At 40.6% G+C, this 15129-nt stretch overlaps 1 protein-coding gene across 1 annotated transcript in view; it reads right to left on the bottom strand.

The window, feature by feature from the left end:
- Window positions 1-14102, bottom strand: part of gfra3 (GDNF family receptor alpha 3) — a gene marked incomplete at its 3' end in the record, with an annotated part of 79859 nt that extends 65757 nt beyond the window's left edge. Inside the window, exon 1 of the mRNA XM_083915866.1 lies at window positions 13991-14102. Coding sequence (XP_083771992.1) covers window positions 13991-14030 — 40 coding nt within the window. The 5' untranslated portion in view covers window positions 14031-14102. The remainder of the gene's footprint in view (window positions 1-13990) is intronic.
- Between the last annotated feature and the right edge of the window lie 1027 nt (window positions 14103-15129).

Here is a 15129-nt window from a genome sequence, read left to right as displayed (position 1 = left end):
CACTCTGTGACTCTCTCCTCCTCTCTCTCTCTCTCCTCTGACCCAGGATGATCGCCTCTCCTATTCCGAGCAGCTTTTTACACTTATCATCAAAGCAGGTTTATAATGCTCATTTTTCTTGCCTCATTGCTCTTCATCGTCTGTCACTGGAGATCAATACAGATAAGACATCTCTCTCTCTCTCTCTCTCTCTCTCTCTCTCTTGACTTGAGGGACTCCTGTTGTTCACAGTACAACCCCCTGCAGTTCTATGGAATCGTCAGTAATAGCACAGTGACAGCCTGCAGCATACTCTTTCAAACAGCCGACCCCTGTGTGTTTTGTGTTCTATAAATGGAGTTAGTGTGTGCTGAGATGAGGTAATTTTGAGAGTTAGACCATAATTATATATGCAATATATCAGCTGATTTAGTCATATTTATGACTGCAACACAATACTTTTTAGTCGACGAACAGGTATTTTAGTCAACTTTTAATAGAAAGGTTTTATGGTTGTCAGCTAGATTTTTATATAGTCTTTTTCCTGTGTCAAATGTACAGATCAGATTATACTGAACATTTTAAATACTCTAGTCTGGCCAAAACCTAGAATTTTGTAATTTTAGTCAAACTGATTTCACATAAGATTTTTACTTTTATCTCATCGTAATCTGTTAAAAAACTCTGGTGCCTGCAAGCAATGTTATCTTTTCACTGACTTGAGCAGTTTAGATAAGAGACACTCCTTTACACTCCTGTAGTTATTACAGACATTTGAACTAATCAGTTTAGATTGCTGAAGGTGCTGCAAAGCACTTCCAAATCATTCCGCCACCCCTGAAAGGATGAAGAATGCAGCTGTGCAGTTTCTCCGAGTCCTCCTGACTCTGCTTATTAGTGATGCACGGCATGGACCAATAGCACACTGTCTTGACAGTCCTGACCTCTGAGGGAATGGAGAGCCAGAGAATCAAAAAATAGAATAGAATAATAGAAGAAGTCATTGTTGCTCATTCGCTAATCCATTGATGTTTTTTTCTAAATTTTAAGGGTTTAAACTTATTGTGCCGTTAGTGAAAGGGCTAAGCTAACTAGCTTTGTAATTGACCAGTAGCAAGCTTAATTTTCCTCAATGACCAACATGCATAACAGGTCATAAATATTCTTTGTGGTTGACATATTCAAAATGCTTTACAACACAAGTCAACATTCACACACACCTGTATACACACAGGCTGCCATGCAAGGTGCCAACCAGTAACCTTCTGATTAACAGACGACCGCTCTACCTCCTGAGCCATGCTGCCTTTAAGACTGATAACGATGGTTATGTGGCCAGCAGCGAGCACTAAGCTGTCAGTTCACAAAATACATTTGGTCACCAATTAGCACAGCCAGTAGTTACTACGACACCAAACTTTCACTATCCAATACTTCCTGAAAGGTTGCAAGTGTGACGTCATCAGGTTTATCTCAGGTTGGTCTCAGAGACTGTAAATGTTTTACAGAAACCCTGTGGTACAAACTGGAGGTGTGGAGTTTGAAAGATGTGAGCATTTACCACACACTTATGAACGTTTCTTACATTATGAACAATGTAGCATCATTTCGGAGCTTTCCTCATGACTAATGGTTTAATGGTTAACCAAAATATCTTCAACAGGGAGTCCACCAAATTGTATGATCTTCCCAACTTCCAACTGGAAGGTTTCTAAAAATATATATTAAGATGACTGTGTAATACTGTGTAATGTATTATTAGCAAAGATAAATTTGTCAATATATAAATAAATACATTTGCACAACCTTGGTGAAAGGCTTAAAGGTAAGGCAGACACTAAGGTTAACACTAAGGTAGACACAAAGGTAGACACTAAGGTATTCACTAAGGTAGACACTAAGGTAGACATTAAGGTAGTCACTAAGGCAGACACTAAGGTAGTCACTAAGTTAAACATTAAGGTGGACACTAAGGTAGTCACTAATGTAGTCACTAAGGCAGACACTATGGTAGTTACTAAGGTAAACACTAAGGTAGACATTAAGGTAGTCACTAAGGTAGTCACTAAGGCAGACACTAAGGTAGTCACTAAGGCAGACTCAAAGATAGTCACTAAGGAAGTCACTTAGGTAGACACCAAGGTAGTCAAGAAAGGCAGACACTAAACTGGTCACTAAGGTAGACCCCAAGGTAGTCACTAAGGTAGATGCTAAGGTTGTCACTAAGGTAGTCACTAAGGTAGTCAATGAGGTAGACACTAAGGTAGTCACTAAGGTAGACACTAAGGTACATGCTAAGGTAGTCACTGAGGTAGTCACTAAGGTAGACACTAAGGTAGTCACTAAGGTAGACACTAAGGTAGTCACTAAGGTAGACCCCAAGGTAGTCACTAAGGAAGTCACTAAGGTAGACACTAAGGTAGACACTAAGATAGTTACTACGGTAGACACTAAGGTAGTCACTAAGGTAGACACTAAGGTAGACACTAAGGTAGATGCTAAGGTAGTCACTGAGGAAGTCACTAAGGTAGTTACTAAGGTAGACACTAAGGTAGACACTAAGGTAGTCACTAAGGTAGTCACTAAGGTAGTTACTACAGTAGACACTAAGGTAGACATTGGTCACTAAAGTAGACACTAAGGTAGTCACTAACCGAAGGGTCGCCGGTTCGAGTCCCTGTGTGGACCATGATTGGAGCGTGGACTGGTGGCTGGAGAGGTGCCAGTTCATCTCCTTGGCACTGCCGAGGTGCTGTTGAGCAAGGCACTGAACCCCCAACTGCTCGGGGCACTGGTCACTGGCAGCCCCCTAGCTCATCTCTCCATTTAATTGCATGTATATAGGTCCTGTCTGTGCGTGTGTGTGTATTTCGGTCCTGTGTGTGTGTCACATGAATAACAATAATAGAGTGAAAAAATCGAATTTCCCCGTTGCGGGACAAATAAAGGAATTCTTCTTCTTCTTCTTCTTCTTCTTCTTACTAAGGTAGACACTAAGGTAGTTACTACGGTAGACACTAAGGTAGACATTGGTCACTAAAGTAGACACTAAGGTAGTCACTAAGGTAGTCACTAAGGTAGACACTAAAGTAGACACTAAGGTAGTCACTAAATTAGATACTAAGGTAATTACTAAGGTAGACACTAAGGTAGTTACTAAGGTAGACACTAAGATAGTCACTAAGGTAGTTACTAAGGTAGACACTAAGGTAGACACTAAGGTAGTCACTAAGATAGACACTAAGGTAGACATTGGTCACTAAAGTAGACAGTAAGGTAGTCACTAACCGGAGGGTCGCAGGTTCGAGTCCCTGTGTGGACTATGGATGGAGCGTGGACTGGTGGCTGGAGAGGTGCCAGTTCATCTCCTGGGCACTGCCGAGGTGCTGTTGAGCAAGGCACTGAACCCCCAACTGCTCGGGGCGCTGGTCACTGGCAGCCCCCTAGCCCATCTCTCCATTAAATTGCATGTATATAGGTCCTGTCTGTGCGTGTGTGTGTATTTCGGTCCTGTGTGTGTGTCACATGAATAACAAAAATAGAGTGAAAAAATCGAATTTCCCCGTTGCGGGACAAATAAAAGAATTCTTCTTCTTCTTCTTCTTCTTCTTCTTCTTACTAAGGTAGACACTAAGGTAGTTACTACGGTAGACACTAAGGTAGACATTGGTCACTAAAGTAGACACTAAGGTAGTCACTAAGGTAGTCACTAAGGTAGACACTAAAGTAGACACTAAGGTAGTCACTAAATTAGATACTAAGGTAATTACTAAGGTAGACACTAAGGTAGTTACTACGGTAGACACTAAGATAGTCACTAAGGTAGTTACTAAGGTAGACACTAAGGTAGACACTAAGGTAGTCACTAAGATAGACACTAAGGTAGTCACTAAGGTAGTCACTAAGGTAGACATTGGTCACTAGGGTCGCAGGTTCGAGTCCCTGTGTGGACTATGAATGGAGCGTGGACTGGTGGCTGGAGAGGTGCCAGTTCATCTCCTGGGCACTGCCGAGGTGCTGTTAAGCAAGGCACTGAACCCCCAACTGCTCAGGGCGCTGGTCACTGGCAGCCCCCTAGCCCATCTCTCCATTAAATTGCATGTATATAGGTCCTGTCTGTGCATGTGTGTGTATTTCGGGCCTGTGTGTGTGTCACATGAATAAGAATAATAGAGTGAAAAAATTGAATTTACCCGTTGCAGGACAAATAAAGGAATTCTTCTTCTTCTTCTTCTTACTAAGGTAGACACTAAGGTAGTTACTACGGTAGACACTAAGGTAGACATTGGTCACTAAAGTAGACACTAAGGTAGTCACTAAGGTAGTCACTAAGGTAGACACTAAAGTAGACACTAAGGTAGTCACAAAATTAGATACTAAGGTAATTACTAAGGTAGACACTAAGGTAGTTACTACGGTAGACAATAAGATAGTCACTAAGGTAATTACTACGGTAGACACTAAGGGCGTACTCACACTGTCCTTCCGTACCGCGACCCGGGCTTTAGGGTACTTGTCCCCCCTCCCTCTCCCCCCCGCGCCCCAGCTCCGTTTGTACTCACACTGCCAGGGCCGGCCAATGCTTCTTGCTGTCCATACGCCATCACGCCGTAACACATCACACGCACTGATCGCGTGTGTGTGGCTTTGTTTACAAATCTTTCCACAAAGGTAATTACTACGGTAGACACTAAGGTAGTTACTAAGGTAGACACTAAGGTAGACACTAAGGTAGTCACTAAGGTAGTCACTAAGGTAGACACCAAGTAATATATATATATATATATATATTTTTTTTTTTTTTTTTTTTTTTTTTAAATATAGCTTTTAATAAAGAATCTACATGTTCAACCTTTAAGGTTGTGCTTATTGTAACTCCCTTTATATCCTTTTGGGTAGGTTAATCTGCAGCAATGCATAATATTCTATAAGATCATCATACATATCTTTAAAAGGTGAGCTTTTCATGTTTTCACCTTATGACAAGACTATTTTCCAGTGGATTCAAGAGGCTTTTTAACGACTTTATTGTCCATGTCATGTCAGTGATGAATCATAGGCTACAAGGTAACGACTCATTTGGACTAATCAATTAATTTTACAACATGATTTAACGTTAGCCAGTCTTCAACTGGAAGTCTTTTTTTGAATGGTGTGTAATCCATTAGCTAGCTCTAAACCCAAAATGATTCTTGTTTCTGTAGTCTGATGGGCGTGAGCAGAGCAGCAGCTTCCACAGCAGTGACAGTGAGGCTAAAGGCAGATGAAGAGATGGAGGGACTGAGGTTTGCACAAAGATAGCTGTCAGGCAGTGGTGTTGTGAGAATGAATATAGAGATGGGTAAACTGAGTTGAACCACCTAGCTGCGCCGAACAACAGACAATCCTGGCAACCTGCAATGTCGCTATTGGCTTGTACAATGGAAACAGAACGTGACAGAAAGTCATTGTCAAACCTATCAAAAAAAATAAAATATTAAAACAGATAAAGATTCTACATATTCAACCTTTAACCTTTTAACACAACATTTAGCCAGCAACACATAAAATGCTACTCATTTTCCGATTAAGGTCAACAAGACAAATATCAGCTGATACCAATGCTCAGCTGAAAAATGTTCGCATTCTGAATAAATATGCAACAATCAAATGTATAGTTAGGAGAAAACTTATTTTGATATTTATAATGCAGTTTGATCCCAAAAAAGAATAAAGCCATAACACCACAGACAATATCTCTCAGTTTAAAGAACCACGCCGGTTAGTTAGAAGTAGTATTTTATCTAGGACCCTGACACTCACAGTAAGAAGAGAATTAAGATTGATTTTCAAGGCATTTAAGGGGAACTCTGTACGTTAAAGGGTTAAAACAAGGTAGAAGGTAAATATTCCCTGTGGGCAGCTTCCCTCCAAAGGATCAGTATCAGTATAGGTCTTCAAAAACCCACTAGAGGCGTCGAGGCAGAATGAGACCTGTCACGCAGACTCCAACCCCTAAAAATACACACAAACATGCACACCTGCCTGTGCACTGATAAGACGTCAACCACCGCCGCTCCAAATGTGTTTGCACACCGGTGTCGGTTGACTGCACTTCCTCATTGAACGACTTGAACAATTTATTCTGATGCACCACTGAATCCGAGGGGGAATTTAGATTGAGATTGAAAAAGAGGAAAATGAGACACGACCTGAACACCAGACAGAGAAGGGGGGAGACGGGATAAACCCCTAGGCAGAGAGACAGGGAGATATATGAGCCTGTCACTCAACATTACAGTGTCACTACAAGCTGGACAATCATTAACATGGCTAATGAACACAGCGGGGCCATACTGCAGCGCAAACCACGCTCACATAAAGCCCCTGTGGGGGAATTTCATTAGTCCTGCTAAAGCACAGATCTAATCCACTGAATACCAAGCAAGGGGTACCTGAGGAGCAGGTCAGCTAAAATAATAACAATTTGATTTGATCATATATACACTGGAGATAAAAATTACAGAACAAATTATTAATTCTTGATTTATTCTGAAATATTGTTATTTTTTATTGTTCATAATCTGATAAGATATCCACTGTGTCTATACCACTGCTGTACTAGAATGTTCAACAACAGTGATCAAAATGAGAGAACAATAACCATTGTGTCAGAAGAAAAGATTTAAACAATTTTTTCTTCTCTAGGATTCAAAAATGAACAGGAAGTGTAGAGGCCGAAGCTTTGAATGACTTCAGCACATCTGCGCCCACATGACATCACTAGTTTCTCACACTGCTCTGGTTTGATCTTGGTCCATTCTGACTCAGTCTCTTCCACAGTTCACTAACTGGAGTGGGTTTCTTAAACTTTACTTTGTTACCGAGGATTTTCCAGAGATTCTCTATGGGGTTTAGATCTGGACTCTGGGCTGGCCATTTCATTGTTTTAGTACTCTAGCTTCAAGGAACTGCTTCACCTGTTTTACAGTGTAGCTCTGCTGAAGGAGGTTCACATAAATATTTGCATTCACCCCGCCATGTAGCTGTACAAGGCCCAACTCCTGCTGCAGAAAACATCCCCAAACCATGACAGCTGTCATGCCACTGTGGGAAAATAAATGAAAGTCAAGAGATTAACCTGGTGCACCACTAGTCACGTACCTGTCAGCCTGATGTAGTAAAACATATCTCAGAGTATCTCCTTTTTACAAAGTCTATGAAAAACATAATCCTGTTTTCATCATCTGCAGTCACTACGGCAACCGCAGAGGCACTCAGCTGAAAGTCTCCAGTTAACAGTCATTGTTAAACCAAAACAAGTCAGTCGGCTTTAAGTTTGATTCTGAAGTTATCAAGTCAGTCTGCTTTAAGTTTGATTCTGAAGTTATCAAGTCAGTCTGCTTTAAGTTTGATTCTGAAGTTATCAAGTTAGTCTACTTTAAGTTTAATTCCGAAGTTATCAAGTCAGTCTGCTTTAAGTTTGATTCTGAAGTTATCAAGTCAGACTGCTTTAAGTTTGACTTGATAACTTTAGAATCAAACTTAAAGCAGACTGACTTGATAACTTTAGAATCAGTCTGCTTTAAGTTTGATGCGGAAGTTATTAAGTCAGTCTGCTTTAAGTTTGATTCTGAAGTTATCAAGTCAGTCCGCTTTAAGTTTGATTCTGAAGTTATCAAGTCAGTCTGCTTTAAGTGTGATTCTGAAGTTATCAAGTCAGTCTGCTTTAAGTTTGATTCTGAAGTTATCAAGTCAGTCTGCTTTAAGTTTGATTCTGAAGTTATCAAGTCAGTCTGCTTTAAGTTTGATCTAGAAGTTATCACTGGTATCGCTGGTAATGCAGCCACATAAAAGTCAATATGTTACCCTCTTAAATCCATACACACACAAATGTTCCTGTAATGCTTCTGCTCTTACTACAAGCCTGACTCAAATTGGAAGTTCCCAATTTCTGTGTACTGGTGAACGCATCATAACCGGCAGTGACGAGCTCCAGCAGCAGACCAACCACTGTCAGCAGCATCACTAACATTTAGAGATGGAATGTCTCCACAGACATGGATATTAGAATACTCAGCAAAAAGGCTACAAGTGCTTTCATTAGTGGGTCACATGATCAACCACCATTGTTTGAACTCATTCTCGGATTATATCTTTCAAGATACTTTTTGTAAAATTCATACACGGGTCTCAGGGGGCTCTGAGAGCTGAAATTCTATCAGTTTCAGTTAACCTTCCAACACCCCCATCCCATAGTAGCAGAGAAAGTGCTGGGGAGAGGGGTTGTTTAGTTAAATCTATTAGTCTGCCTGACTAATTGATATTTTATCTGACTAAGGTTTGGACAGTTGAAATCTATGGCCCTGACCATAGCTCTGAAATATCAGCAGCCTAACTGTGTATTGATGAATCCATCCAGCAGTCGGATTTGTAATTGCAAGTTGAGACATCCAAAAAATGGTTCATGGGGCGGTTCACTAATTGCGATGAACAAACCGTCACAGACCAACAAGGAAAGACTTTGAACTGAGTGCCAAAGTAGGATTTCGCAGAAAAATTATGTTTAATGCTCAAAAATCTCTCTGTGTGTACTCAACTCTGAGACTGATTAAAAAATGAAATCACTTTCATACTTGAGTCTCTAACAAACCTCCATTTCTACCTACAATGTGTTGAATTTTATCTCATTTTCAGGCTTTAGAGATTTTTATATAAATATTTAGCAGTTTGCTCTTCTTCTGTTCAGTCACTATTACTCCAAACTTCTTTGTCCATCTTTGGTAGATCTGCCTCTGTACACTGACCCATACATACTATCTGTAAAGTATAGGGCGGCCCCCAAATAAAAAATCCTTAGCCGACCAAATTTTCATTAGTCCATTGGTCGCAGAAAAAAGAAATTTGGAGCCGTGTCTTGTCAAAATCAAGTGAAAATCTATGTGACTTGCGGCTGACCTCAAATACTGGAAAGCTTTTAATTTAAAGGGCCAGATACAGGAAGTTGTGACACTCACTCACTGTCAAGCAGGTCCCTTCGACATCACGGTTAGACAGTTAATAATTTAAAGCCAATCATGTCGTGAAAGACATCCAAATTATGGGATCACTTTGAAAAGAACAAGGATGACCCCAAGAAGGTCACATTCAGAGTTTGCAAGAAAAAATTTGCCCATCATTCGTCCAAGACAAACATGACCTACCACCTTAAAACATGTAAGTAACGTTAGACGAACATGACCTACCACCTTAAAACATGTAAGTAACGTTAGACGAACATGACCTACCATCTTAAAACATGTAAGTAACATTAGACGAACATGACCTACCACCTTAAACATGTAAGTAACATCAGATGGACACGACCTACCACCTTGAACATGTGAGTAACGTTAGACGAACATGACCTACTACCTTAAACATGTAACCTTATACAAACATGACCTACTACCTTAAACATGTAAGTAATGTTAGACGAACATGACCTACCACCTTAAACATGCAAGTAACGTTAGACAAACATGACCTACTACCTTAAACATGTAACGGTAGAAAAACATGACCTACCACCTTAAACATGTAAGTAACGTTAGACAAACATGACCTACCACCTTAAACATGTAAGTAACGTTAGACTTACATGACCTATCACCTTAAAACATGTAAGTAACGTCAGACGAACATGACCTACTACCTTAAACATGTAAGTAATGTTAGACGAATATGACCTACCACCTTTAACATGTAAGTAACGTTAGACGAACATGACCTACCACCTTAAAACATGTAAGTAACGTTAGACGAACATGACCTACCACCTTAAAACATGTAAGTAACGTTAGACGAACATGACCTACCATCTTAAAACATGTAAGTAACGTTAGACGAACATGACCTACCACCTTAAAACATGTAAGTAACGTTAGACGAACATGACCTACCATCTTAAAACATGTAAGTAACATTAGACGAACATGACCTACCACCTTAAACTTGTAAGTAACATTAGATTTGATAGTACAGTCGGAATCTGGCTATTATGCACCAACTCAGCATCCAGAATATAAGTATCTGCCCCTGAATCAATTAAGGCTTAGAGAGGTTAATCTCTGTCCTCGCAGCTCAAAATAATGTCCAGGTTAATACGTTTACGAGGTAGTGCAGGGACAACAGAACGACTCACCAGAACCCTGTCTGCAACTGGTGAGCCTGGGAGTTTAACCGGACCGGGCAGGAGGTCAGTTGATGGTTAAGAGCCCCACAGTAAATACACAGCCTCTCCCTGAAACGACGTTGGCTTTCTGCCGGGGTGAGACGACTAGGACCCAGTTGCATATGTTCCTCCCTGGAAAGAGCGGAGGGCTGAGGAACACTCAAGTTAACTGGTTTGTGAGGCCGACTAGTAACGGGATCGGGCGGAACTTCAAGTGGCATCTGAAAAACAGGAGGTAATGGCCGACACTCACGGTGTCTCTCACGGAGACAGTTGTCTATTTTTATAGCTAACCCGATGAGTTCCGGGAAGCTACTGGTCTCGGATTGACCCACCAAGCAGTCCTTTACCTCCTCATTAAGGCCCTTGAAGAAAATACTCTGCAGTGCTCTATCATCCCATCTCAATTCAGCCGTCAGGGTACGAAAATCCGCTGAATATTCTGCTGCACTGGCGGAACCCTGGCGCAGGTTGAGCAACTGTTTGCTAGTGTCATAATCAGAAACAGGATGATCAAACACAGAAAGCCTTTCACGAGAAAATTGCCGAAAGGTACCGTATTCAGTCTGGGAGTTATGCCAGAAAGCTGCTCCCCAGGAACGGGCCCTACCTTTGAGCAAGCCTAACACATAAGCTATATTAGCGCTGTCGTTACCGTAAGTAGGGGGCTGTTGGCCATACACTAGTGAACACTGAAACAAAAAATCTCTGCAATCACCTAACTTCCCATCATAAAGCTAGGTTGCGGGTACATAAGGTTCGCGTGAGTCACATCCGGCTATTTATCCAGGCGTTGACGAGGAGATGAGCTACGCCTACCAGCTCCAACAGACAAACACACAGGGAAAGACACATGCAGGGAGAAACAGACAGAGGGAGACAAACTCAAAGAGGGTAGAGACAGGACTGGAATCCTGACATAAACGTGTAAGTAAGGTTAGACAAACATGATCTACCACCTTAAAAGATGTAAGTAACGTTAGACGAACATGACCTACCACCTTAAACACGTAAGTAAGGTTAGACGAACATGACCTACCACCTTAAACATGTAAGTAAGGTTAGACGAACATAAGCTACTACCTTAAACATGTAAGTAAGCTTAGACGAACATGATCTACAACCTTAAAAGATGTAAGTAACATTAGCCTAACTACCTGAACATGTGCCGTCTCGTTGCTGATTTCTTCACATTCAGAATCTGAAATAATTTGTCATTAACAGGCGGCAAACTGACTATATATATATATGTATATATAATTGTTCTAAATGACGACCACTTGTCGACCAAGACAATCCTTGGTCGGGGCAGCCCTAGTAAAGTATGTAATAAAGAATGTAATAAAGGGCAATGGTCACTCACTAAAATGTCCCTTTAGCTCTTTGACTAAAACCGCCTTCACACTTGCCCAAGACTCTCAACACATACTATACCATATAACAGCACAAAATGGCTGTTTTAGGCTTGACCACAGCCCACTGCGCTATAACAATAGAGTTCCCTGACAGTAAGTTTATGGTGCTGTAAAGACACCCTATTCCCTTTCAGTTTCCTTTTCATTTACAAGCGTTTAGTGGCCACACAGACATTCTGCTCAACTAACCCCACACAAAACCTAACCCGGTCACCGTCAGGACAGCTCCACGCTAACCCAACAGCAAGTTATTTCATTACAACCTGATCATTTGCAAGCAGCATGTAAATCGATACAAGTTTAAAAAATGAAATGTGAGAGATATACCATTTTTATTTCGTTTGAGATTTTGGACATGTGTGTGTGTGTGTGTTTGTGTTTGTGTTTGTGTTTGTGTGTGTGTGTGTGTGTGACTGTGTGTGTGTGTGTGTGTGTGTGTGTGTGTGTGTGTGTGTGTGTGTGTGTGTGTGTGTGTGTGTGTGTGTGTGTGTGTGAGAGAGAGAGAGTAAGAGAGACTATTATGGCATTAGGTGTCTATGAAAAAATGTTTTAGCTGAAAACATGCCCATTATCATAATTTTATATAATATAGACAATTTGTAATATATTAAAGCAGAATTGAAGCATCCTCTTGACATTGTGGATAGTCTTCTTTAAAAAACAATCAATGGAAAAATGAGAGACATTTTAACAGTAGGTCCAAAATCAGAACATTAACTGTAAATTGTTATAAAAAAAACTTGGTAAAAGTGTTCTATAAAGGTTCTCTATTTACAATCAGCAAGATATAACATCTGTGGAGCTGTAAAGAGATCTGTGAGGACGATTACACTGGGGCACAATTGGAGAAATACCCCTTGAAAATGACATCACAATACTCTTTGTAGACACACGTACAAACTATGAGCCCATAAAAATGAGTCATTTTTATGCCTGGATTTGTTACTTAGTTTGCTGGGGTACAAGCTGATTAAATACAATAAAGTGATCCAACCATAAAAAATCACTGTTGTGCCTTCAGGACTTCACGTACCGAGGATCGAGTTAGCCCTGATTTCTTTCAACAAAAACACTTATATATATATATATATATGATGGTTATTTATTTGCTCTGTTTTATCAGATATGTTATAAAATCTAAATTCCTGAATGTCCTGTACAATATGTCATATATTAGTAATGATAATAACTCTAATACTAGGAATGCATCAAGAGGTTTCTTTTCACTTCCTGTTTCAAGACAAAGGCAATTGCAGCATACTGTTACGTTCAGAGGAATTAAACTATAGAACCATTTGTCATTACATATTATACATTTAACAGGTAAACAAGAGTTTAAAGAAATACCCCATGGCACTGAACAACAGCTCCTCTCTCAGTAGGACATGTTTTGCTTCACAATATCTGAGGAATTTTCTTGATCATTTTATTTTACTATGCAATTTTTTGTTTGTTTGTTTTAGCTGTATCAAATGTTTTTACTGACTATTTAGATTTAGTGTGGGCACTTGTTGTCTCTCTCTTCAAGACAACACAGACACAGGTCGGTTCCTCATAAACATACTTGTTTTCTTTTTGTTACTTTCCCCCTCTATTTTTAATTTCATATTATTATTTTTATTGTTATTTTTATTGTTATTATTATTGTTATTATTATTATTATTCACTTGTGTGAAACACAGGACTAGTAGGTACTACCTTAGTAGTGGCTAATAGGGATCCAAATGAATAACAATTATGTATATATATGCCTTGTTTCATCTACAAATGGGCCCAAATATTTTTTTCAAAATGTGTTATTTCAAAACTTGAAAGTGCTTTTAAACCGAGCTCCTTGTAAAACATGCTCCAAGTCCATGAGGACCGTGTTCCTGAGGGTGTGAGCCTTCCGCCAGATGTTTGACATGTTTGAAAGTTTCAGAGCAGGGCTGGAGCTGAAGGGCGTAGCCTAGTGGCGCTTTGGATGACAAAAAAATTGCTTAATAGATTTATTGTGTTGCTTGAAATAAGAGCAGAGGAGCGCAGCCAAACAGAGAATTATTGAGACAAAAAATAGACTTGACGATTAAACAGCAAAATGAAACATATTTTTACTCTTTTTTTTGCTTTAAAAGTTGAAAATAAAAAAACAGCATTTCCCTCCCCGTGGACCCAAGACCATGAAATTAACCAAACGAGCAGCAAAATGCACCTCGGAGTAATGGAAGCAGTTAACAGAGAGGCCGAAATCTCTCTCTTTACTTTGGAGCACAGTCTGAGGGTCCAGATGAAGTGGGACTCCCTCTCAGCTCCTCTACCTAACTTGCGTGTCCAGGGCTATCAACTGTAGACAAAGACTAATTTCACCGAAAACAGGTGAAATAGTGTCTCTCCGTTACCGTAAAAATTAAATTACTGGACGTACCTGAGAATAAGAGAGCCAGCCCAATCCCGAGGAGAATCATTTTTGCCGTGTTCGGGACCCCGGACGGTGAAATTGGGATGGGGGACTTGGTGCGTCTCGGCTGATCCAGCAGCACCGCTGTGCGCCCCGCAGACAGACACCCAGCCTGCCGCTACATTCACCGTACCGACACTATCCGTGCGGCTGTCTGCCTTTTGTTCTCTGCTGCGACGGTAAAAGTCGCTCAAGTTTCAAATCCCCAGAAGGAGGAAAGGAGAAGCCTCGGAGGAATGTGTCGGAGCAAAGTACGCACGGAGAGGCACGGAGAGGCAGCCTCTGAGCGCGTGGAGCGTGAGTGTCTGTGCCAAGGCTCCGGCCGCGTGGAGAAATCACCACTGGATGGAGGAAATGTCAAGCGTCACCGGGCTGCAGCTCTGCCCGCGGACACTCATCACGACGCGGCTCCGCTGGTAAAGGGGGTCCCGGTACACTCTGCGATCATGATGCTGACAGGCAGAGGACGCTGGGGTTATTAGCTGGTGATATCCCTCCTCCTCCTCCGCCTCCTCTCAGATCATCATCATCACCTTTGGGGACAGTAGAGAGGAAAATAGGCCCACACTGAGGTCATTAAGACTGAGGACTCACATATTTGAACTTTATTTCTTTAATTTAGACTTTGAATTTAATGCAACCCAAGTGGCTTTTGAAATCAGCCCCAAGGAAAAAAAAAATATTTTAGCTTTTATTAATAAAACTTTTAAGGTTGAATATGTAGAATCTTTATTAAAAGCTATATGTAAATAGTAAAAAATAATAATAATAATAATACACCCACGGAGGGGTACAGAATAAAAGTATTGCTTTTCCATAAAAAATATAATATATATGAGGAGCTCTTTTCCAAAACGCTATAAATCCATTTTAATAGTTTTCAGGAAAATTACATTTTTTACCTAAACCCACACATTTGGTTAATATTCAATTTATCTTGTCAAAATGGTTTATGGCTCAGTCTGAACATGTTGAACGGACGGACGAAACAAAAAACTCTCCCGCTTCAGGGCACCACCATGTTGGATCACATCGAACGGTCATTGGTCGAGAGGACGTATCGCATTTAGGCTAAAAATAGGTTTGGCGCTGGTCGCGGTTTGGAA

Source organism: Echiichthys vipera (assembly GCF_963691815.1).
Source record: "Echiichthys vipera genome assembly, chromosome: 6".
Lineage (NCBI taxonomy): Eukaryota > Metazoa > Chordata > Actinopteri > Perciformes > Trachinidae > Echiichthys > Echiichthys vipera.
Note: the sequence above shows the minus strand (reverse complement) of the source record. Positions and strands in the feature narration are given on the sequence as shown.